This window comes from Globicephala melas, chromosome 16 (genome assembly GCF_963455315.2).
Source record: "Globicephala melas chromosome 16, mGloMel1.2, whole genome shotgun sequence".
NCBI classification, from domain to species: Eukaryota; Metazoa; Chordata; class Mammalia; order Artiodactyla; family Delphinidae; genus Globicephala; species Globicephala melas.
The window spans coordinates 9,332,711-9,356,188 of NC_083329.1; the positions used below are offsets into that span (position 1 = coordinate 9,332,711).

General features: G+C 51.4%; 1 protein-coding gene across 3 annotated transcripts in view; it reads right to left on the bottom strand.

Annotated features, from left to right (window-relative positions):
* Positions 1-23,478, bottom strand: part of LOC115843375 (transforming acidic coiled-coil-containing protein 2) — a 136,549-nt gene that overhangs the window by 79,620 nt on the left and 33,451 nt on the right. For 2 of the 3 annotated variants that reach the window (XM_070043816.1, XM_070043815.1), the window contains exon 1: positions 10,529-10,547. Coding sequence is in view for 1 of the 3 variants with exons in the window: in XM_070043817.1 (XP_069899918.1) it covers positions 23,153-23,278 (126 nt within the window). In the remaining 2 variants the exon portion in view is untranslated. Of the gene's footprint in view, positions 1-10,528; positions 10,548-23,152; positions 23,279-23,478 lie in introns of those variants that run through there. The other variant, XM_070043817.1, reaches the window with a different exon arrangement.

A 23,478-nucleotide genomic window follows, 5' to 3' on the forward strand; every position in this document is an offset into this window, starting at 1 on the left:
ACAGCTCCAGCCAGCCTGTCGCTCACTGCCTTTCCTAAGACTCTAAGAGCTAGGAGCCGTTTGATTTCAGGCCCACGTTCAGCAGCCATATGTGAATAGGAGCCCGAGACCAGCAAAGCCGACCGGCGTACAGGACCGGGCTGCGGGTCACGACCGGCGTACAGGACCGGGCCGCGGGTCGCGACCGGCGTGCAGGACCGGGCCGCGGGTCACGACCGGCGTGCAGGACCAGGCCACGGGTTGCGACCGGCGTGCGGGACCGGGCTGCGGGTCACGACCGGCGTGCAGGACCAGGCCGCGGGTCGCGACCGGCGTGCTGCCGATGCTTCCCCACCAGGCTTTACAGAGCAGGGCTCCATTTTCCTGGGCTTCTGGAGACACAGCTTTAACGTCCCACAGCCTCGCTCCATAAGTTGTCCACTGCCTTCGGGAAAAAGTCCCAGTTCTATATTCCGGCCCTGATCCTGACACTGGCTCCATCCTGCATTCGAGCAGGGCCAGGGTCCCCGCTGTGACCTCAAGCCGAGGAGACGCTCCTCCCCAACCTCTCCAGCTCCCCCAATTCCTCCTGTGCGTCAGGGCCCATCTCCCGGCCAGCTTGTAGGAGGGGTGAGTCTCCTCCAGCCCACAGACTTCTTTCTCCCCATTCTCTACCGCGGGCAGATTTACGCCTGGTGCCTTCTCGCCTCATCAGAGTCTCGCTTTATCCGTGTGTCTGTGTTTGGTGTCCACACTCTCCGGCCTGCCGTGTGCCCCACGCTCAGCGAGAGCTTCATAAACCTACACGGTGTGAAACCTCAGAGGATGTGGGAACAGGTCCTGGCGAAAGTCTTCAGTCTTATGGTAAATAGAGAACAGGTAGAAGATGGTGGGGTTCCTTCATTTCCAGGGCCACAGGGATTCTGTTCATCTTCTATACTCCAACATTAGATCTCACATGCTCACCCTGCGGAGTCTCGAGTGGTTTACTTGGGCTGAAGAGCAGGCTCAGGTAAAACCTCACCTTTTCCAAGGTTCTCTCACTCTCTCTTTGAAAAGGGCTGATCTTCTATGCCTTTCTCACCGCCTTCACCACAGGTACACCTGAGATCGTTCAACGTTCCTTGCAAGCAAGGACCACCCCAAAGGCTACACTTCATGGGGAAAAAAATTCCTTTCAATTCTTTTAGGATAGAAGGTGAAGGTTGAGGATTTTACTGTTAGACCCAGGAAGGCAAGCCAAAATGTACTAGAAAAGCAATCAGTAAAGCGAGATAAGGGCGACTTCCCTGGTGGTCCCGTCTTGCAATGCAGGGGATGTCCGTTCAATCCCTGGTCCGGTAACTAAGATCCCACATGCTCCAGGGCAAATAAGCCCGAGTACCGCAACTACTGATCCCGCACGCCACAACTACGGAGCCCATGTGCTCTGGAGCCCGCACACCACAACTAGAGAGAAGCCCGCGCACCACAACTAAGACCCGACACAGCCCAAAAATAAATAAATAAAATAAATATTAAAAAAAAGAGAGAGCGATAAGACTCACTTTTATTTCAAAATTAAGGATTCAGGATACATTTTTAATCTTTGATTCCTACAAGAGGGAAGGAAAGCAGGCTAACCCTAAAACCCAGGGCTATGCAAAAATGAGGATAGCATTGAGTTGAGAAGTCTCATCACATGTGCAAAGGAAATCAGTAACACGAACACCACATCCCAGAAGACTAAACAAGATCCTTAAAATCCCTCTTTCTTTACCAAATAAATTCAGCTCTTTTGAGATGGAAATGGTAGAAGACACTCTTGAGATAACATTTTAGAAAATACATCCTACCTAATCTCAAAAAGGACTCAAGCTTGCAATTCAAGACAGCAAAAGAATTTTGAAAGAAAAGATGGCTAAAAGCCTGAGGGACTGAGGTTATCCCGAAAGTACTTACCTGAACCCTGGTTGGAGTAAACTGCAAGTTTGGCTCTACGTTTCCCAGCAGCCAAAGAGAAAAGGGAGACAATCATTTTCAGTTACATAATTCATAAAACCCAGCAGATGTTTTTTTTAAAAAGGCCATTCCATGGATAAGCAGCTTTTTGCGTGACTGACATTCTCAACATGTTCTTTCCTATGGGTTCTCCATCAGGAAACAGGGTATATGGTGGATAATGCCTTCAACAATATCCTTCCACCAACACAACATTCAATTTCATATGGCAACTTCAGCAAACATATCAGCCCCTACTTAGCTCCTCTAGCAATCAATAAAATCAGAAGTTCCTGGAGGATATATTTCCAGTTGCCCCATCCTGCAGAGAGGGTCCCCCCCATCCACGCTCCCACAGTAACAAGGTTACAATAAGGCGAAGCAAAGGTCAGCCTTGGAAGATGTTCATCAACAAAGCAACCACTTCTGGACTCAGTTGTCCCTCAAATACTCCTCCTGGCTTCACAAGTTCTTGCCAGTTGTCTCTCGTTGATTGTGGGGAAATATACAACACCACCAACTGCAAAGGAAACTGCAAACCTAGCAGAAGCTGCAGGACACCATGAAGTGAATGAATCTGATCCTGAGGAACGGCTCAAAAGCCACCCAAACCTGTTGAGATAATGGTGATCTGTGAACAACCGAAGAGGAGAAACTCACAAAGATGAGGAAGAAGGTAGCTTCGAGGAGAGGACATCAAAGAAGGGAGAGAGCCCTTCAGAAAACAGTTGAAGCATTTATGTTAAAGTGACTGTGTAGTTGAGCTGCAGGAGTCAAGTGTGAAGTGAAGAATATGCAAGTCTGAAAATCTGCCAGAAAAACGTAGCCAAAATTCTTTGTTCATGCTAAGCACAAACATATGGTTATCATTAAAGTCCACATTTTGTTAAATATTAATCATTCTCATAATTTTTTCATTACTTTTTTCAAGATCAAGTCCCAATTAAACATTTTTCCCACTATTACCGTAAAAGTTTGATTCAACAAGTGGATTCATTTCAAGTGGCCTTTCTCAAGGAACAATTTTCTTTAGATAATCTGCACCCCTTACTGTAACTACTTTAACAACTAGGTTTAAGATCACAGGCAAAACCAAACACGGAGACATTTGGCCAAAGAAAACACCGACCTCCAGAGTTCAAGCTTCTTCTAAGAAATAGTCAAGTTTCATTCAAACCTGGGAAGAGAGAACCGACTGACTGGGGTCAAAAACAGAACCAGTGAAATCCATCTTTCCTCTCGGAGAACTGTTTCCAAGAAGAACAGAAAATTGCAAAAGCACTATGAAAACATTTCAGTCCTTGTTAAAAGAGCTAAAATATTGTATTTGATTTGACTGTTGTGTTAATCTATTGAGTTCCTCTAGAGCTTAAGCCTACTGGTTTTAGAGGTTACCAGGAATAAGAGACCTTTTAAAGAGAACATTCAAGTGTAAACAGAGATGGAATCTCCCAGCTGTCAAAATGGACAGTGAAGCTGGTTTCTGAAGTCAGATTGGAGAAACAGGTTGAGAACTGCAGGTTCCACCCATCTGGACTGAGACAGGGTTCTCCGTAGTGGCCCCGAAGTGGCCGTTCAGTGTGGAAATGCTTCCAAGATGAAAATGCAAAAGAGCACGTGCAGAAGCTCTAAAACTCGTGGCCCTTCCTTCGTTGGGTCCTTGTGACGTCCGCTGCCCCAGAGCAGAGGCCAGTTCAGGAAGGTGGCCGGTTGTCAGCTGGTCTGGAGTAAATGTCTCCCCATGCCTGACTAGCAGTGACACAGAGCCTGACACGGGGTTGTCCTACTTATGAGCAGAGCGGTGAAAACCAGGCGCTGAGTCCCAGAACTGCTGACTCAAGGCTCTGTGATAGAACAGAAATCCAGAACAGCTGGGCCAGAAATAGCAACCATGCGCATCTACTGATAGCTAATTAGCATAACATCTGAGGGCAGTGACTGAATGAGTGTGAGTGTGAGTGGGGGGGGGCATGTGTGTGCGCACATGTGTGCTACCAAACCCTAAATATACTTCCTTCTTTTCATAACCATCCCATAGACCCTATCTATGTAACCCACTAGGCACCCTGCCTAGCTGTCACTGGATGCAATTACCTTATAACTTAGTGCCTGAGGAAAAGGGATTATTTTTCCCAAATACTCGGATTTTTTAGGAATTGATCTGTCCATGGGAAGACAATCTTGCCGTGACAGCAGACTGACCCAATTCCTGCCCCATCCCTCTGACCCTAAGAAAATGTGCGAGAGGCGTCACCAGGTCTCGTGACAGCTTTCAGAGGCTGGTGGCTTATGAAAGTTCAGTGCAGGATACGTGTTTGGTATATTCACATTTTTTTGCATCTCTTTAAGCCATTAATGCAGAAAAAGATGAAGGGGTCCTGCTTTATGTCAACATTTCCCTGGGGCAGTAATTGTCCAGCCTGGGAACATGCCTCTGGTCCCCTAGCATTGGGGACAGCAAGGTGTGGCTCCCTGGTTTCTGGGAGGTCCACATCGCCCTCCAGAGGGGTCTGCTCTGACCCTTTCAAACTAGGGTAGCCGCCCCCCAGTACCCCCAGCATCCAGTTTCTCCTTACAAAGCAGAGGTTTGGGCCAGGTCGGCTCCTGGAGGGCTGAGGCCATGCCCCCCATATGCCCCACGAAATGCCCAATGCCGGGGACACAGAGACCCTCCTGAAATGCAAAAATCTAAAATTATAAAGTGGCAGCCAACCTAACATGGGGTCCGGGGCACCACTGGGAATGGAAGGCAGGCTCCTGGGCCTCACGCTGCCCTGACACCTCCCACGCCCCCAGAGCTGGGCTGGGGACTTCCATCCAGGCCTTCACTGGCCCCTCAAAGCTCCATGCACACCCTGCTCCTCGCTGGACCCCAAATCAGGTCAGAATCCCTTCCAGCTTTGGAGGAGTCTCCCAACTGCACCCCAATAAGCAGGGCCAGGGGAGCCCTGCCTGGCGGCCCACTCTCCTTCTGTCTCCCCCCAGAAATGGGAAAAAGAGTTTGAGGGCTGGGACTTCCCTGGTGGCGCAGTGGTTAAGAATCCGCCTGCCAGTGCAGGAGACATGGGTTCGAGCCCTGGTCTGGGAAGGTCCCACATGTCGCAGAGCAACTAAGCCTGTGCGCCACAACTACTGAGCCCCTGAGCCTCTGCTCTGGAGCCCGTGAGCCACAACTACTGATGCCCGCGCGCCTGGAGCCCATGCCCTGCAACAAGAGAAGCTACCACAATGAGAAGCCCGCGCACCACAACGAAGAGTAGCCCCCGCTCACCACAAATAGAGAAAGCTCGCGCGCAGCAATGAAGACCCAACGCAGCCAAAAATAAAAAATAATAAATAAATTAAAATTAAAAAAAAGAATTTGAGAGCTGGGATCATGGGTCCCGCCTGCTCCGTGCTGGCTCCGCCCAGACTGAGGAGGCCACCATTTACTGAACTGTGTTTGGAGAAGAGAGTGACGGGCTTCCTCGCTGTGCTCCTGGGGCTGAAGCCAGCCAGGTGGAGCTTCCAGACACGCCTGCCTGCAAACACTGGGAAGCTCAGCAGCCCCCAGACACTGGTGCCTGTTCATGAGACTGGCCGAGAGCCGGAGGCCCAGGTCAGACTGCCTCTGCTTGTCCCGCCAGGATGGTGATGCTCAGCAACACATCCACGCCCAGGGCTGCCCTGCAAGAGGTGGGTCTGACAGGCAGGAGAGGGAGCGAAATGAAACGTGTTCACATAAACGGATGAACGAGGCCAGATGAGACCCCAGTCTGCTCAGTGCAGCATCTCATCACCAGAGGGTCTCAGCATCAGCAACCCCAAGGATGGTCCTGACCCCACCCACGAAATTAACCACTGAGCTGTGAGTGGGCAAACGGCCTGGCTCTGTGCGCGAGGATGTGCGGTATTTCTTGACGGGTTCACTTCTCTGAGCTGTGCGCGAGGATGTGCGGTATTTCTTGAGGGGTTCACTCCCCTGAGCTGTGCGCGAGGATGTGCGGTATTTCTCGAGGGGTTCACTCCCCTGAGCTGTGCGTGAGGATGTGTGGTATTTCTCGAGGGGTTCACTTCTCTGAGCTGGCAGGAGAAGCGTACCACCCTAGAGGCCAGGGAGAAGGTCTCCTCATTCCCTCTCCCGCCAGGAAAAGCTCTCAAGTCTGGGAGAGGTGCTGACAGAGAGACAGGAGCATTTGAGGGCTGCCCACGGTGGGCCGAACATCCCACCAGAAACCGTGGTGAGCCCAGGCCACCTGCCTCTCCCCAGACCCCAGGCTGCATTCAGGGTGGTGTGTCTCAGGGCTGTTGTCCCCTGGCCTTCCTGCACCAGCACGGAACCAGCTCCTCCTTGCAAGAAGTTCAGCTGCTTCCCCCGTCTCATTCCTTCTGGGTCGTCCAGGCAGCCGCTGGCCAGGTTTCCAAGTTACCGATTCCTTAGGGACCGCCATCCCCAGCAGGCAGAGTGGGAGGTCAGCTCTGATGTTTGCTGAGGTTCACGTCTGCCTGCCCCACGTGCCAACACAGCAGGCTCTTTGCCATAAGCCCCCCGAGGTCCAAAACCCCTGGTCATCTGTGGCTGCCTTTGCAAGAGTGAGGGCTTTCGACTTGCATTCCTGGAAATTCTTTATCTTCAGATTCCCTGTCTGGCTCCAGCCTCTTAAAGCTCAGTTAATCGCCACATAATGCTCTCCAAACAGCTTTAGTAGGTCAGGGTGTCTGCTGAGCACAAACGCCACAGACCGGCAGGGCTGAAGGAACGAGGAAGGCCTGTCGGAGCTCTGCCACCTTGGTGGACAGTGTCCCTCCCAGGACAACCCTTTGCTTCGGCCAGGGTTGGGAAGCAGAGAAACGAAGCCCCCTCTCCTCCCCACGGACTCTCTCAAAGTCACATCTGTTCTCCCCAAGGCTTGTGGCCTAATGATTACCAGTGGACATGGGGGAGGGGTGAGGGTGGGAAAACTCCGGGAGAAAAGCCATTTGCACTGGAAACGTGGGATTATGTCATCATTTCCACAGCAGCCATCAGAAGCAGGGGGAGGCTGCAGGAAGTCACCCAGCATGCTTGCAAGAACAGAACATCTGTCGATTCTGTAATAAGATGTGCCCCGGGCTTTCTTTGCTAAGACACCAGGTCTCACTGCCCCACTGCTCTCCCCTCCAAGCCCAAAGAGGGGAAGACAAAGCCATAGATGTCAGGGGCACTGCAGTCGCCTGGGCATGGTGAAAACCACAGAGGGCATAACTGCTCCAACAAGAGAGGCCTGGCTGGAGATGGGCACTGATGGAGGATGCATCTCCAAATCATGAGACCAACAGGGACCTCAGACTCTGGCCCAGACCTGGCGAATAACAACCTCCATTTCAGTGAAATGAAATTTTCTTTTGCACATTTTTGAAACTTGCTTCGCAAACTTCCAAGGACCCGCCAGAGGGAAAAAGACAGGACTTATTTAGATCCCTGGATCCAGGCCACAGCCCCGTTGAAAAGAGCAGCCATGGAGAGACACTGGAGCTGGGCAACACCCTGAAGCCACAGCTCAGGGTGTACTTAGGGCGATGGGACCACAGCTGTTCCTGGTCCTGTCCAGTCCGCTGGGCCAGGACAGGGAGCCTCAAGGTCTGGGGGCCCTGATCAGTCCTGAAACCACTCCTGCCCTGCCAAGCAGCTGGAGACATCTTTAAAAATGCAAATCTGCTCAGATCTCTGCCTGCCTCAGGGCTTCTGGACTTTCTTAAAATAAAGCCCTAGGAACCAATGGCCCAAGGCCGAAAAGCTGGAACAATCTGAGCGACCAAATAAAGTAGTATTGTATTATAACTCAAAGTATAAAATCGATACCCGCGAGTCCATACTGATATAAATAAAGGACTGAATAAGTTAATAAATGGAGGAGAAGAGACAAATCTCCCATGCAGAAGAATTCCAAAAAATTTATGTAGATACTCCCCCTAAAAGAGGGGACACAACTCCCCAGTCCTGAGATATGCCCATAGTGACTTCCTTCCAAAGAGGACAGTATGGAAAAGGGGACAAAAGAGAAACCTGACAGTGGAGAAATCTGACAAACACGACCCCAGCCAAGCGATCAAGGTCAACGGGAACAGTCATAAAACACGTTGACGGTAAGTAGCCTTGATAGGATGTGATGAAAACGGCACTTTACCTCTGTGATCTTCCTCCCCAAACCCGTAACTCTACTCCAGTCATGAGGAAAACATCAGACGAATCCCAGCTAAGGGACATTCGACAAAGTACCTGACAGTCCTCCTCAGAACTGTCAAGGTCATCAAGAACAAGAGAGTCTGAGGAACAGTCACAGCCAAGAGGCGCTAAGGAGACATAAAGACTAAATGCCATGTCGCATCTTGGATGGGGTCCTGGGACAGAAAAAGGACCTTAGGGATAAAGGTAAGGAAATCGGAATAAACTGTGGACTTTAGTTAATAACAATGTGTCAATATTGGTTCATGCAGAGGCCCGCGCACCGTGATGAAGAGTGGTCCCCGCTTGCCACAACTAGAGAAAGCCCTCGCACAGAAACGAAGATGCAACACAGCAAAAATAAATTAATTAATTTAAAAAAAAAAAAAAAATATTGGTTCATGAATTGCATCAAATGAACCACGCTACTGTTGAGAGGTTAATAATAGGGCAACTGTGTGCTTGGGTAAATGGGTACTCTTGATACTACTGTCTCGATTTTTTTTGGTAAGTCTAAAACTATTCTTAAAAGAAATCTATTAATCGAAAAAAATTCTACCGAGAAAAAAAAATAAAGCCCCCAATCCTTAACATGAGCCACGGTGTGCCAACCACCGGCCCCTGACCACTGTGCTACCCCTTCCCTTCTCTGCCTGCCCAGCCTCAACGGGACCTCTTCAGTTTTGCTCCCTTCTCTTTCCTCAAGGTTTCTGCAGATGCTGTTCCCTCCCCTGCCCGTGTGTAGTTAAGTCCACTGAGCCTTCAGTTCTCAGCTTAGAAGTTGCCTCCCCCGGGAAGCCCTCAGGGACAAGGGACCGACAGAGAGGCAGGCAGACCTCAAGAGATAATGGGCAAGGAAGAGCGTCTGCTCCATGGAGTATCGTCCAGATAAGAGAGATTCAGGTCGAGTTCCATCCCCACCTCCTCATCACTGCGTGTTCTAGAACCACATCTGCACACAACGAGCCTCCTCTCCCCTGATTCCTCTGTTGCTTCTGGACACTGGCTTGGCAGGTGATCATCAATGCATTGGCCACCCCTCGTACTCTCACTCTCTCCTTCAGCTTAGCTTTGGGCACCTCTGTGCCTCCCCAGGAGCAGGATTCTGAGGCCACGGGCTTCCCCTTCTCAACACACCCAGGTGTGTTTAGCCCTCCACAAGAAAAGACTATCCGAAAATGCCCTTTAGAGGACTGAATAGCTAAGCAGAATAGTTTCTAATCAGAACCAGCCGTTTGCATAGAAACAGGAGTTCTGAATACTTGCTGTGATGATTAATTTTAAGTGCTGTCTTGGCCATTGTACTCAGATATCTGGTCAGTGTAGATGTTGCTGTGAAGGTATTTTTTTTTAGATGAGAGTAACATTTAAATCAGTAGACTTTAAGTAAAGCAGATTACCCCCCATAATGTGGGTGAGCCTCGCCCAATCAGTTGAAGGCTTTAAGAGACAAAGACTGAGGTCCCCCAAGGAAGAAGGAGTTCTGCCAGCAGACGGCCTTTGGACTCCAGCTACAGCATCAATTCGTGCCCAGGCCTCCAGCCTGTTGGCCTGCCTTGCAGTTTTTGGATTTGCCGATCTCCACATTTTCATGAGCCAATTCCTTAAAATAAATTTCTCTCTAAACAGGCAGACCTCCGAGGTAATACAAGTATGGTTCCAGACCACCACAATAAAGCGAATATCACAATAAAGTGAGTCACACGAAGTTTTTGGTTTCCCAATGCGTATAAAAGTTACTTTTACACTATACTGTAGACTATTGTGTGCAATCGTATTATGTCTAAGGAAACCATTGTACATACCTTAATTAAAAAATACTTTATTGCTAACAAATGCTAACCATCATCTGAGCCTTCAGTGAGTCATAATCTTTTTGCAATAGTAACATCAAAGATCACTGATCACAGATCACCATGACAAATATACTAATGAGAAAGTCTGAAATATTGCGAGAATTCTCAAAATGTGACACAGAGACACGAAGGGAGCAAATGTCGGGAAAATGGAGCCAACAGACTTGCTCAATTCAGGGTTGCCACAAGCCTTCAATTTGTAAAAAACTCAACATCTGCAAAGTGCAATAAAACAAATTATGCCTGTATATGTGTATATATATCCCACTGGTTCTGTTTCTCTGGAGAACGCCAAGTAATACACCAATACTCACACAGGACGTCCCCTTTGTTACATGGAGAGCTTGCTAGCATGGATAAACTTCAGATCAACTACAGCCCAAACAATCACACGTGGCATCACGGGTCCAAACTGTCAACGCCTTCTTGGCGCCATCCTAAATGCAGCTCCCCAGGGCCTAAGGGACAGAGACCACCAGGCCCCTCCTCTCTGGGGCCAGCGGCTTGGAAGGAGAGCTTTGTACAATACCTGCTTAAGTCCTTGGCTAGACCTTGGCAGGAGGGAATGGAAGCTTCGACTCCATCACCAGCTGGAGTGGAAGGCAAAGATGCGTGTCCATCACCAGCTGGGGCGGAAGGCAGAGATGTGTGTTCTGAGGTCGGGGGAGTGAGATCCGCACGGGCAGCAGCTGGGTGGGTGCTGGGGACACAAAGGGAGAATTATTCCCAGCGGAACTCGGCTCCTTTACGGCACATTCATCAGGCCCGCTCACCCCTCCCAACCCAGTCACACACATGGCGTTGGGTATTTAAAGACCCAGCACACTGCTGCCCCAGGCTCCCCACCGGGTTCCCCGGGCCTCTGCTTAGACACAGTCGGGGTGCACCTTCCAGTGCAGCAGCCCCCAGGCCAGGCTGTGAATTCCCCCCGCCCCCGCCACTCCTTAGGCTGCAGCAGAACCCAGGCTGCAGGCAGCTCGGGTGTCAGAGCACTCTGAGTTGTCTTGTTTGAGTTTTATTTGGGGGAAGGGAATTTCATATGATCGTTTCTCATCACTTTTTTAATAAGCAGTGAAACTCCGGGAGTTGAAAACTAAAATACAATTTTGCAAACTCCCCAGGATTTGGCCCAAAACTCTGAGGCTGAGAAAAGTCAAGGTGAAGAGGCTGATGTGTAACCAAGGAACCTGCACCAGGAATTTGCCGGGATCCCTCTTCCCTGGGGAAGGATTCCCAGAGCACAGCCCTGTCCCTGGTTTAATAGGTGAGTGCCCCCTGCTGGACATCCAGGGAAAGGCTGGGAGTGCAGGGAGGCCCCCAGCAGGAGGGAAGGTAGCAGAGAAGCTTCCCTGGTGGCTCCGTGGTTTGGAGTCCGCCTGCCGATGCAGGGGACGCGGGTTCGTGCCCCGGTCCGGGAGGATCCCGCGTGCTGCGGAGCGGCTGGGCCCGTGAGCCATGGCCGCCGAGCCTGCGCGTCTGGAGCCTGTGCTCGCGCGTCTGCAGCCTGTGCTCGGCAACAGGAGAGACCACAACAGTGAGGGGCTAGCGTACCGCAAAAAAAAAAAAAAGGAGGGAAGGCAGGAAGGACGGCCACCTGCAGACACACCCTTGGAGCCAAAAGGCACCAGGCTTGGAGCTCAAAAGAGGTTCTGATCTTCCCCTTTGGCAAAAGCAAGACTAGCGATGCCGTCCACAGACTTCCAGGGCGGGTTAGCCCTCCCAGCCTCTCCGGCTGTCCGCACTGCTGTCCACACTGTGTGACTCAGTACCGAGAGCCTGAAACCCAGCCAGAGGTCGAATCTGGGGTTACGAGTTTCACAGCCTCATGCTGGGGACTCATTGCTTCCCTGTGGGCGTGAGCTCCTGCTGGCAGCTCCCGCACTGCAGGAAGGCAGGACGTTAGGGTTTCCAGGTTTCCGTGTCAAGGGTGTCCTGCTAATCTCCACCTCCTCCACGTCCCCTGCGAGGCTGGCTTCCCGGCCTGGAGGACGGCTGCCACGGGCACCGCACACCCAGTACAGCGAAAGAACTCTCAGTCTAGCCCCAAATCCCTGTCGCAGCTCTCAGCAGGTCTTGCAGGGCCGGGCTTCTGCCCCGCGCCTCGCCCCACGGTCCTCACCCTCACCGGCTCTGCTCTGACCAGCCGGGCCCCCCTCCCCGGGTTCCCACAGCACTGGCTGCCCCTGCTGTCTCCTGGCCTTGGAAGCCCCCCTCCTCCCCGGGCCAGCAATTCCTCCGCTGCCCGCGTCCTGGCTTGGCCTTCACTATTCCGCAGCTACGAAAACAGCAGTAGCTCGCCCCTGCTGGTGCAAATGTCCGGGTTGGCTCTGTCCTAGGTGCCTGAGCCTGTGAGCCCGGGCCTGTGTTAAATGCTTCACATACGTGACGTCGGGAAGCGCCACAACAGCCTTTGAGTCAGATGTCACCACCCTCACTTTACAGAGATCAAAGCCGAGGCTCGGAGAGGCGAGGTCACAGAGCGAGTAGGCGGGGGAGCCAGGATGGGAACCCAGGCTCTGAATCCTTAACACTGCGTGACTCAGCACCGAGAGCCTGAAACCCAGCCAGAGGTCGAAGCTGGGGTCCAGCTCCATGCCCGCTTTCTAACGGACCCCCTAGCACACACCCGGAAGCCCCCAGCTCCTCCTCGGTGACTCCCATCACCTGGGACTTGAAGACCACGAGGGAGACCGAACTCCCTGAGGACAGGGGCTTTATCTCTCAGATTCACCCCAGCAGCCCAACATCCAGCCGGGCCACCCACAGTGGGCACTCGGACAGGCAGAGAGAGAGCCGGGGACGGGGCGGGGGGAGTCCCGAATGGCTACGACCAAACCGGGTTCAGGGAGCAGAGACAGAGCTGGAACCACATGACCTTCTCCCCTGGGCCTCATGGAAACTAGGAGCAAAACAGAGCAGAGAGTAATGATCCTGGCTAAGCCCAGAGCAAGGCAATCCACACGTGAACAAAAATTACAATGAGCTCGTGGGCAGAACCGGCAAAAGTGCGAAGTGGGTTAACAGACGGCACGATGCCTTGGCTGTTCAAACTGCTGTTTGTCACAACATGGACAGTGGCTGAAATAACATTTTTCGTAAAGAGATGACTCAAACGAATAATGAAAACTATGGGGGGCTGTTAAGCTCCTTAAGGAAGCCATTTTCCCACTCTGGAAAGCTACATTTATTCTTATCCATAAGCAGTGAACAGGCCACTTACAAACTCAAGCCTTTAGTCTGAAATTTGCTTTCGAAAGAAATTACACTGGCCGAGCCCCTTCCTCTGCACACCCCCTGAAGATTTTATTTAATTTAATGCAAACAGAATAGGTGACACAGTTCGTGGACACAACTCCATCAAAGTGCAAGGAAAGGTTTCTGTCTTTGAAAACCCTGGCAGAGGGGAGGAGCTGTGGCCTCAGAACAAGGCCAACCCCACGGGGAAGCACAGTGACAGTCACACTGTGACGAGGATGCCTCGAGGCTGACCGCATCCCCCCACCCCTGAGAACACCCTGTGGTCCCCTCAGCTCTTCAGCCTGGAGACCGGATGCCTGCCCCCTCCACCCTTCACTTGGTTGGCACCCAGACCACCAGGGCCGCACCCTTCCGGCGCTGGCCTGTTCCCATCAGCTAAAGGCACCAAACAAATGACTCAACAGCTCTTTTAAGAATGATGGCGCCCCTCCCTCCTGGTCTGCAGGCTGCCCTTGGTCCAACCCCAGAGGCGGGGAGGTCAGGCCCCAACAGGGAAAGCTTCAGTGACTCACGACCGAAGCTCTGACACACGGGCACCTACAGATGCCTCCCGGTCCCACAGAACTCCCACTGTCCCCTCCTAACCCTCCTCCTCCCCCAAATTTCTCCCCAGCTTGGCTAGTGGCCCCACCAGCTGTCCAGGCCCTGGACCAGAAGTTGAGACTGTCCTTGACTCTCCTTGTTCTCTCGCCCCATCATCGCCCCTCCAGGCTGAGTCACATCCCTCGTCCTTCCAGAATCTGTCCCCTTTGTCCTGCTGGTCCAGGCCTGCAGCCTCTCTGAGCAGGGCTCCTGCACATCCACCCCCCAACACACACACAGACACCAGGATGTCCCAACTCGAGTTCTGATCAGCTCCTTTCTTTTTTATTTTTTTTTTGCGGTACGCGGGCCTCTCACTGTTGTGGCCTCTCCCGTCACGGAGCACAGGCTCCGGACGCACAGGCTCAGCGGCCATGGCTCACAGGCCCAGCCGCTCCGTGGCATGTGGGATCCTCCTGGACTGGGGCATGCACCCGTCTCCCCTGCATCAGCAGGCGCACTCTCAACCACTGCGCCACCAGGGAAGCCCTGATCAGGTCCTTTCATTGCCTGAAGGCCCACCACCCCCACTTTCCACGCCTTACACCTAATGAAATACAGGTGAAACTCCCGGGCCTTGCAAGCTGGGGCTCCCGCAGCCCAGTTCTGTCCCCTCCCGGGTTTGTCCTCCTGTTGCCCTGACCCCACCAAGCCAGTCTCCAAGGGCTCCTGGCAGTTTCTTGCCTCTGTGTCTTTGCTCAAGCAGACCCTGACCCTGAATCCCCGCCTACCTCTCAGGCCCCCTCCTAGCCCACCCCATAATCATCCTGCAGTGTCACCCAAACAAGGAAGCTCCCCCCGTCCCCGGCAGGGGTAACGATGCCCACCCTGCATTGCCAGGCTGAACTGGGCCTGGCTTCTGCATATGCTGTTGTTTTCTGCTACCACGTCCTCTTCTCCTACTAGAGACTCAGCCACTGTGGTCTCTCCAGCCCCCAGCACGGGGCCTGGCCCGGAACAAGTGTGCAACGCATGGCAGCTCCTTCCCTCCCGCCCCCGGCCTCCCAAACACGCAGGCCACCGACAATGGGACAACTGTCCTATCTTCTTGGAATCTCAGAGTCCAACCGTCTTGAGGTGGGACCAGCAACATAAGCTGCAGGAATGCAAATGAAAGCAAAGTGGAAACGCAAGGCCCCGTGTGCCTAAAATATAAGAATTTCAGGAGGGTGACGACAGCAGCGTGCTGAACCGAGCACGGGGCCCTTCTGAGCACGGGGCCCTGGGCGACTGCCCAGGTCACATGCCCATGAAGTCAGCCCTCGTTCCAGACCCCGAGGGGAAGCTTCCATAGGGCCCCTCCAAGGCCCCCTGAGCTGCCAGAGGGCCTTGTTGCTGGAGCAGATAACCAAGTCAGCCTCCCTTGCCAGCTCCTGTCCACTCAAGTCTCCCGTGAGCAGCAGTGACTTGTCTTAGAGACGTTATTCTCAGGGAGTCGGGCCCTTTCCAATGCCCAGTGCCACTCCCAGCCCTCAGTGGGAACCCGTGGGCAGCTGTCAAGCCCAGCACAGAGCGGGGCAGAGGTCTGAGATGGGGTCCACATCTGCATTCTCAGTTGGTTTCTTTTTTTTCTTTTTGGCCATGCCACGTGGCATGTGGGATCTTAGTTTCCCGACCAGAGTTCGAACCCGTGCCCCCGGCACTGGAAGCGTGGAGTCCTAACCACTGGACCGCCAAGGAATTCCCCTCAGTTGGCTTCCGCAAGGCACTTACATTCACTTGCCCTTGATCTCCTCCCCTATAAAATGGGCCAGGAATAGGGCTGCAAAGACCCTTTTCTTGTAAAAGTCCACTAATCCCTTTTCCCATGTAAGGAGTTAATCAATGTCTCTTATGGAATAACAAAGAAGCTGAACTCAAATTCATGTAAAGTATTTGTATTTTTGGAAGATGAAGGAAATGTTGATTTAATTTAAGCCTTTTATTTTTTAAGGGAAGAGCTGACAAAAAAAAAGGGCAAATAAACTCACCATACTTTCAGCAGACAGAAATGCCATGTCGATCAAGGCATTCTTTCCTGCGAGGCCCAGCTGGACAAGACCTCTGAATCCTTCTCAACACAGATCCCTAAGGAACCACTACTAACGGGTCAGAGTTTGCCATCCCTGATTCAGTACCTCACCAAGGTCGTCACTAACAACAACTGGTCCCATTAACCATTTGGATGCAGTCGCCACCCACACAAGACCTGAGAAACACAGAGCATGCTGCTTCAGGGCTGGCACTCAGCCCGACAGTCCTCCAAGCCCAGCTGTAGTGAGATGCCGTCACCAGCTGTTGTCTCTTGACACCCTGTTCAGGGCTTTTGAGTCCTTCTTGGCGGATCCCCCACTGAACTGATAGCAGGTTTCATTTCAGAGATCGGAGAGAGTTGCCAAATTAAGCCCCTGTCTAAGGACAAACACCAGAGTGACCCTGGCTGTCATGGGAGTGTGATAACGGCCCCCAAGATACAAGCCGAGCATATCACGTCCTGTCGGGCCAGATGGGCGAGAGCATCTTATCTCCTATTTCACATCACCATCTGGAAGGTATTAACACAATAGCCCTTCCTCACAGGCCCCCTTGATTTTTTTCTTCCTGAATCCCCAAGTGCGCACGATCACGTAATAGGGCAAGAGCTAAAGCCAAAGACTCAGCTCAGGCTGAAAGTGAGATGCAAGCCAGAGAAAGAAAAGCGCTTTGAAATTGCTGGTTTGGAGAGCTACGTTCGGTCGACAGGAGCACCGGACAATCAGTCCCACCGAGGCCTGGGGTTTGATAAGAGGAGTCTCCGAGATGGGAGATCCTGCATCACCCTCCTCCGAGATGCAGCCGCTGAGAAGCAACAAAGCCCGAATCAGAAAGTGCCCGGAGAGGCTTGCAAACCGGCTGGCAACTCAAGACAGGCGCATCAGGTGATCTCTAGTCGCGAGGGAGATATTCCAGCCCGTGAAGAGCAGCCCACGTGAGAGTATAAATGCCACCGACCTTCAGATGTCTGGCCGTAGGCTGGTTCTGCACAGTTAACCCTGAACAGGCTTGTCGGTTCCTTCCCAGCACACTCATACCCTTTTCACAGAGCGAGTCTGTGCTCAGAGGACAGAGATGACTTTTAAGCTTGGTAGAAGCAAAACTTAATCAGGAAGGAAAATATTAACTAAAGGAAAAGTCATAAATACCATCCCAAAACTACACGAGGCTTTGATCTGGGTTGGGTCATCCAGCACATTGATTCCCACCACTGTCTCTCCCAGTTCCTTGCATCCTCTTCCCAGGTGCAAGATTCCTTGCGTGCCTTGACGGTCCTTGGTAACAGAGAATGCAGAGCTGAGGATACCGAGGACAAAAGGAAACTGATCTCAGATATCCAAGATTTAACTATTTATTCAGAAAGTCAAACCTACCTACTATAAGGTACAACCTACATAAAGGTATAACCTACATAAAGCAACTCCAGAACCATGAAAAACCAAGCCACGAACAAACTCCTGTGCTGGTTTGAACCCTACGAAGCTGTCAATATTTTGACAATTGCCAATGTGGCGATTCCCGTGCTTCAACCTAACAGTAGCCAGCTGGACACTGGAAACGCAAAGGTTCTGAACAGATATATAGGCGCATCCCAACTGGCTCAGCCTGCCAGGTACTGGTTATGTAACTCTATCTCATGAGCACGTACCTTCATTCAACATGTGCCTTTTAAATGGTACAAAGGAATTCGGTTATTCAGAGAAGACTTTCAGGTGATCCCTTTTCTAAGTTAAAACAACAGCGCCCCCACTTTATCCCTCGGTTTTTCACAAGGCGCTTGCTTAAATCAAGGTTCAGCTAACCTTTCTGAAGCAGTTGAACCCACCCACGCACACCCATAGCAGAAAGACAAAAAAAACTTATTGTGCAAACAGATGAAACCAAAAGAAACCACAGGATTTGGAGCAAGAGGAAAAACAGAAGCTGTAAGTCAGTGTGAATTCCCTGTGCTTTCAACTCTGGAAAATTCTGAATTTGGAAACTCTAGTGAGATGATCGCGCTGAGCAGGGGCCATCCCCTACTCCTGCTCTTTGGTCCTACGGAAGTTCAGCCGCCAGCTGCTGGGTCAGGTGTTTCCTACCCTGAGGAGCCATTAACAGCCAGACAGGTGAGGAGAAGAGCATCTGGACACATTGCTTTACCCAGTGGTTCTCCGATTGTGGACTCCAGACCGGCAGTAGCAGCGGCATCCGGGAACTTGTTAAAAAGGCAAAACCCTGGGTGCCTCCTCAGACCTCCTGAATCAGACACTCTGGGGATGAGGCAGCAATCTGGGCTGGAAGTGGGTTATTTTGATGCTAACGTTTGGACCCCATGGACGTGAGTCAGGTGAGTAGTTTTCCAGCTGTGTCCACGGGAGACCTCAAGGTCTAAAGAGACCCCTCAGCCTGGATTCCTGACTACAGGAAAAGCACCGAAGGTTCCCAAATGCAACCAGGGTACCCCATTTTACTCTGTTTAACAAATGGTAGTAGAGCTGGAAGGTTCCAATTGAAAAACAATTCTGCTGCTTTATAAAAAAAATAGAAAATATTGAACAGATGGGAGTGGCCACGGGCAATCTAGTCATTTGTAGAATGTTCTGGAGGGTCTGGGCTCGGCTTTCTGTGCCATCTGGGGATGTCAAAAGCCAAAGGGAAGCTCAACCACTTACAGGGGGTTCAGGGGCTGTTTCCTGAAGAGGGAGCAAGTTTGATGTCGTCCAGTGGCTTTAACTGGACAGAAGGGGAGCGTCAAAATCCCTTTCATTTTATTTGAGAATTGCTGCAGGGACGGGGGTAGCTTCTCTCTTTGTTCTTGTTCAGAAAGAAGAGTTGAAAGGGAAGGATCAGTACCAAAGAATTAGTAGCGGCAGAAAGGAGGGAGAGAGTCCTGCTCTGCTTTCTCTCTGGTGGCTTAAAGAAAATGCTCCAGCCCCACTTTTCTTGTTTTAATAATTTTTAACATATTTTTATTTTAATTTAAATTAATTTTTTAATTTAAGGTACCAACCCTGCTTCTGCGGAGCAGCAAACCTCTAGAGGATGTTGCAGGCTGCCCTCTGCCCAGGTTTGTTCCTTCCCCGTCTCTCCTCACCTCTCCCCCTGCCTCTCCTGTCCCTGCTCTGAACAGGAAGTGGAGGGGGGGATCCTTGGGTGATGCTATGATCTGAATGTTTGTGTCCCCCCAAATTCCTATGTGGAAGTCCCAGTGCCAAGGCGATGGTATTAGGAGGTGGGGCCTTTAGCAGGTGATTAGATCATGAGGCTGGAGCCCTCGTGATGGGACTACTGACTTTATAAAAGAGACGCTGCAGAGCTCCCCAGACCTTTCCATCACGTAAGAGCACAAGAAGAGGTGTGCAACCAGGAAGAGGGCCTTCACTCAACCATGCTGGCACCCTGATCATGGATTTCCAGCCTCCAGAGCTGTGAGCAATAATTCCTGCTGTGTATAAGCCACCCAGCAGCAGGAACAGACTAAGACAGATGGGGTGGGGAGGCAGGGTCATTTCTGAGGTCTAAAAAGCCACCAGCACACACCCAGAATGCCCTTCTTAGTCACTCCCACAGAGCAGCAAGGTTAAGTACAGTTGATTCTCTTTATTCACAGTAACTATGTTCTATAAAGTCAGCCTGGACACTGAATTAGCAGACACTAAACCATTGCTCCTAGAGGAAATCTAGGATTAGGTTCCTGCAAGCCACTGGTCCCCATAATTTTGTCAACCGATCAAAACATAATCTTGCTTTATGTGAGTTTCCATTTAAAAACATCTTATGTAATATATAATTGATTCCTTAACACTGAATTTACAGTAGGCAGCACTGTAACTCACACCCAAACGAAGTTTATCTAACAAGTATTTTCTACATCAGGTACATCACAGCCTTCTTGCACTTTGAAACACTGGACAGCACTGTGCTTGGGGACTATTTTAAACAGCAAAATCATCAACAAAATCACAAAAAGCACGGCACTAACTATACTGTGAAAGGACACTTTTCATAATACGAGAGCTGTGGCAAGAAGCCAGAGGTCGCCTTGCTCCACTTCATCTGGGAGCACGCTCGTCAGGTGACTGAAATTTTTTGCTGCTCTGCATGTGTTCACAAATGACCATGAAAGAGTCATGAGTATCAGTCTTGGGGTTACAAATAAATCTCAGCGAGGAAGCAAACTCACAAACACGGAACCTGCAAATAACTCGGATCGACCGTATTTTGTAGACAGAGTTGGTAACCAAAGCCAGACCAATCTCTGCTCCTACCAGAACTACCTCCTTCCCACCAATTTCCAGTAAAAATAGGACAATACAGCTCCGGACAAAGGTCCAATCACACTGGCAAGGCACCAAAATTGCTCATTCGGCATTGAGATCTACTGAGTCTTTCCACTGGAAAATAAAGCCAGAGAGCTGGCCAAGCTCTCAGCACTGATGAACTCAGTACTCAGCCACCGGTCCCTTCCTGCATCCTGTGATCACTCTCGGTCATGGTCACAGGTGACACAACTTCTTTACTCATGTCTTTCTCGGACTTGAGAGGCCAGTGATGTAGGCGGGACCCCGTGGCGTGGGGGGAAGGGGGAACCCGGCTCCCTGCAGCCAGTGGAGAAGCTCAGAACCAGGTTCGGTAGCCAAGCTGGACCTGCTTCAAACCCCAGCTCTGCCACTCACTAGCCACGTGTCTCTGAGCCTCTGTCTGCTCACCTGTAACACAGCAGTCGTAACAGAACCCCCTGCCTGCTGGGGCTGTTGTGAGGATTTACGGAGATACACCCCGCATGGTGCCTGGAGCACAGGAAGTGCCCTAGTGGGAGCTTAAAGAGCAGACATCACGGGACTACTGTGGGGCCTGGGACAGGTCATTCAAAATACACAGTCTCGGGTTGAGGCGCTAACTTCAGAAGCGTCAGTAACAACCCCCCGGTGGACATTAGTTCTCCTGAGTCACCCAGCCAAGTCCTCCTGTATCCTCTGCTCCCACGGCCCCTTGGCGTCCCTCGAGCACTGGATGAGGATGATCTCAGCCCCACTCCTTTCCCTAAGGGAGGCTGAGCCTCTCTGGCTGCAGCTGGAAGTCCCTTGGCCTTGCTACAACGGTGGGGGTCAGGGAAGGGCCATGGGGGAGGGGAGGAGGCCGAGCACAAGGACGGAAAGGGATGCCCGACTTCACCCTGGAAGCTTCTGCACGCTCCTTGTGTGCTGAGGGCCTTGTTGCCCAGCTAGGATGCCTCTTTTAAGAAGTTAAACTCATACGTAAGCACTATGGTTGACTCCCACCTGTAACAGAAACACTCGGAATTCGACGTCAACGTGCAGCTGCCTTAGAGCATCTGTTTCTGACCTGGAGCTTCCTGCTGTGTCACCCTGCCCTCACACTTCTCCTCCACCAGGCAAAGCTCCTCCCAGTTTATGAAGAGGCCTCTCGACGCTATCCCAGCAGGACAGCGGGGACGGGGCAAGAATGGACCGCCTGTCCCCCAAGAGGGCCAACTTCGGGGGTGGTTAGCGCACACTGGCCCCCAAGCAGGCAGACAAGGAGACTCACCCCCGTCTTCCCTCTAACCCCGTTCAAGTGTACTGCCCTTCCCCAAGGACCAGCCCGGGCCAGGCTGGGTACTGTGATTCCAGAGGTCGCAGCGGATTCAGTTCCTCCCTGCGAGGGCATTCGAGACAGGTAATTCACAGGGATCTGTGAAGGGCAGTGACACAGGGGGAGAGGGGTGGCTGCAGGAGTTCAGAGGGAGGCTCCTGTCTCAGCCTGGTGAGAAGGGACCCAGTGTCTGTCCCGTTCACTATGGTTCCCCAGTGCCATGCACCATCTGGCAAAAAGCAGCTGTTTTACTAATACAAATACAATTAAAATGTGTGTGTGTGTATGTTATATAAATAGAGAGAGAGACATATAGACGTGTGTAGAGAAAGAGACTGTGTGTGTGTGTGTTATATAAATATATAGAGACACAAATATAGACGTGTGTAGAGAAAGAGACTGTGTGTGTGTGTGTATGTTATATAAATAGAGACACATATAGACGTGTGTAGAGAGAGAGCTTTTGTGTGTGTGTGTGTTATATAAATATAGAGAGACTCATAGGCATGTGTAGAGAAAGAGACTGTGTGTGTGTGTATGTTATATAAATACAGACATATATAGATGTGTATAGAAAGAGATCGTGTGTGTGTGTATGTACATATGTTATATAAATATAGAGACACATACAGACGTGTGTAGAGAAAGAGACTGTGTGTGTGTGTATGTTATATAAATATACACATATACAGACGTGGGTAGAGAGACTGTGTATGTGTGTGTGTGTATGTACACATTAAATAAATATAGAGACATATAGACGTGTGTAGAGAGAGATTGCGTGTGTGTGTATATATATGTTATATAAATATAGAGACATATATAGACATGTGTAGCGAGATTGTGTGTGTGTATATATATACGTTATATAAATATACAGAGAGACACATATAGATGTATGTAGAGAGAGAAATTGTGTGTGTGTATATATGTTATATAAATATAGAGAGACACATATAGACGTGTGGAGAGAGAGAGCTTGTGTGTGTGTGTGTGTGTGTGTGTGTGTTATATAAATATAGAGACATATATAGACGTGTGCAGAGAGAGAGCTTGTGTGTGTGTGTGTGTGTGTGAGCGTGTGTGTGTGTGTGTGTGTACAGGCATATGAGCCGAGTCCCGAGGCTGGCTGTGAGCAAGCCTGGTTTAAATAAACCACGGGTCAAATCCGCACCCTCTGAGTCCGGGGCGAAGCCCGATGTACACGCCGCACATGGAGAGCAGCGATGGGTGTGCGGGGTTCGGGGCACGCAGGGCAGGGGGAGGGCGCACGGGCAGAACATGAGGCAGGATAAAGCCCCTCCCCGCCGCCCAGGCCGGTCTGCCGAGCAAGGCGCGGCACCTGGTCCCCTTCCCCGTGTGCTGATGCCTCTTCCCCTCCTCAAAGACAGAGAAAACAAGTGGCTGACCCAGCGCGTGTCCCGGGAAGCCAGAGGCGGCTAAGTCATTCCCTGGAAACGTACAAAGAGCACAATATCGCTCCTGGAGGACTGCTATTTTAAATAGAGCAGAGGGGCGGGGGGTGTCTTTCTGGTGCCCCCTCAGGTAATTCCTGCGGCCCTAAGAAGAGGCCCAGCCCTGTGCAGGAGAGCGAGTACACCTGTGTGTGTGTTGGGTCTGGGGGGGAACTGCGGGACAGAAGATGGGACGGAGGACAGGAGGCAGCCTCAGGGGCCGGGCCCGGGGGTCCCGCCATCCGCCGTGGGCACCACCGCCACCATACCTCTGGGCTGTCAAATCCGGGGACACCCAGCCGCTGACATCACCGTGGGGGGAGAAGGCAGCTAAGAGAGGGTTTTCCAGGTCTTCAAGGGCAGCTGGTTCGATGACATCATCCACTACAGGTGAACTGAGGGAAGGAAAAAAACCAAGGCTCAGAAATGTTCCTGAATGTCTTAAATATGTTTCAACAGCACATTTTATCTGGGCCCTAAGCAGGGCCTCAGTTTCCCTTTTCATAGAGGAAGGGGCCGGTGTTGCTCCAGGTGTAGCCCACGGAGGGGGCTGGTCCAGGAGGGGCTGTTTACCGCTCCACGATGAGACAGCACA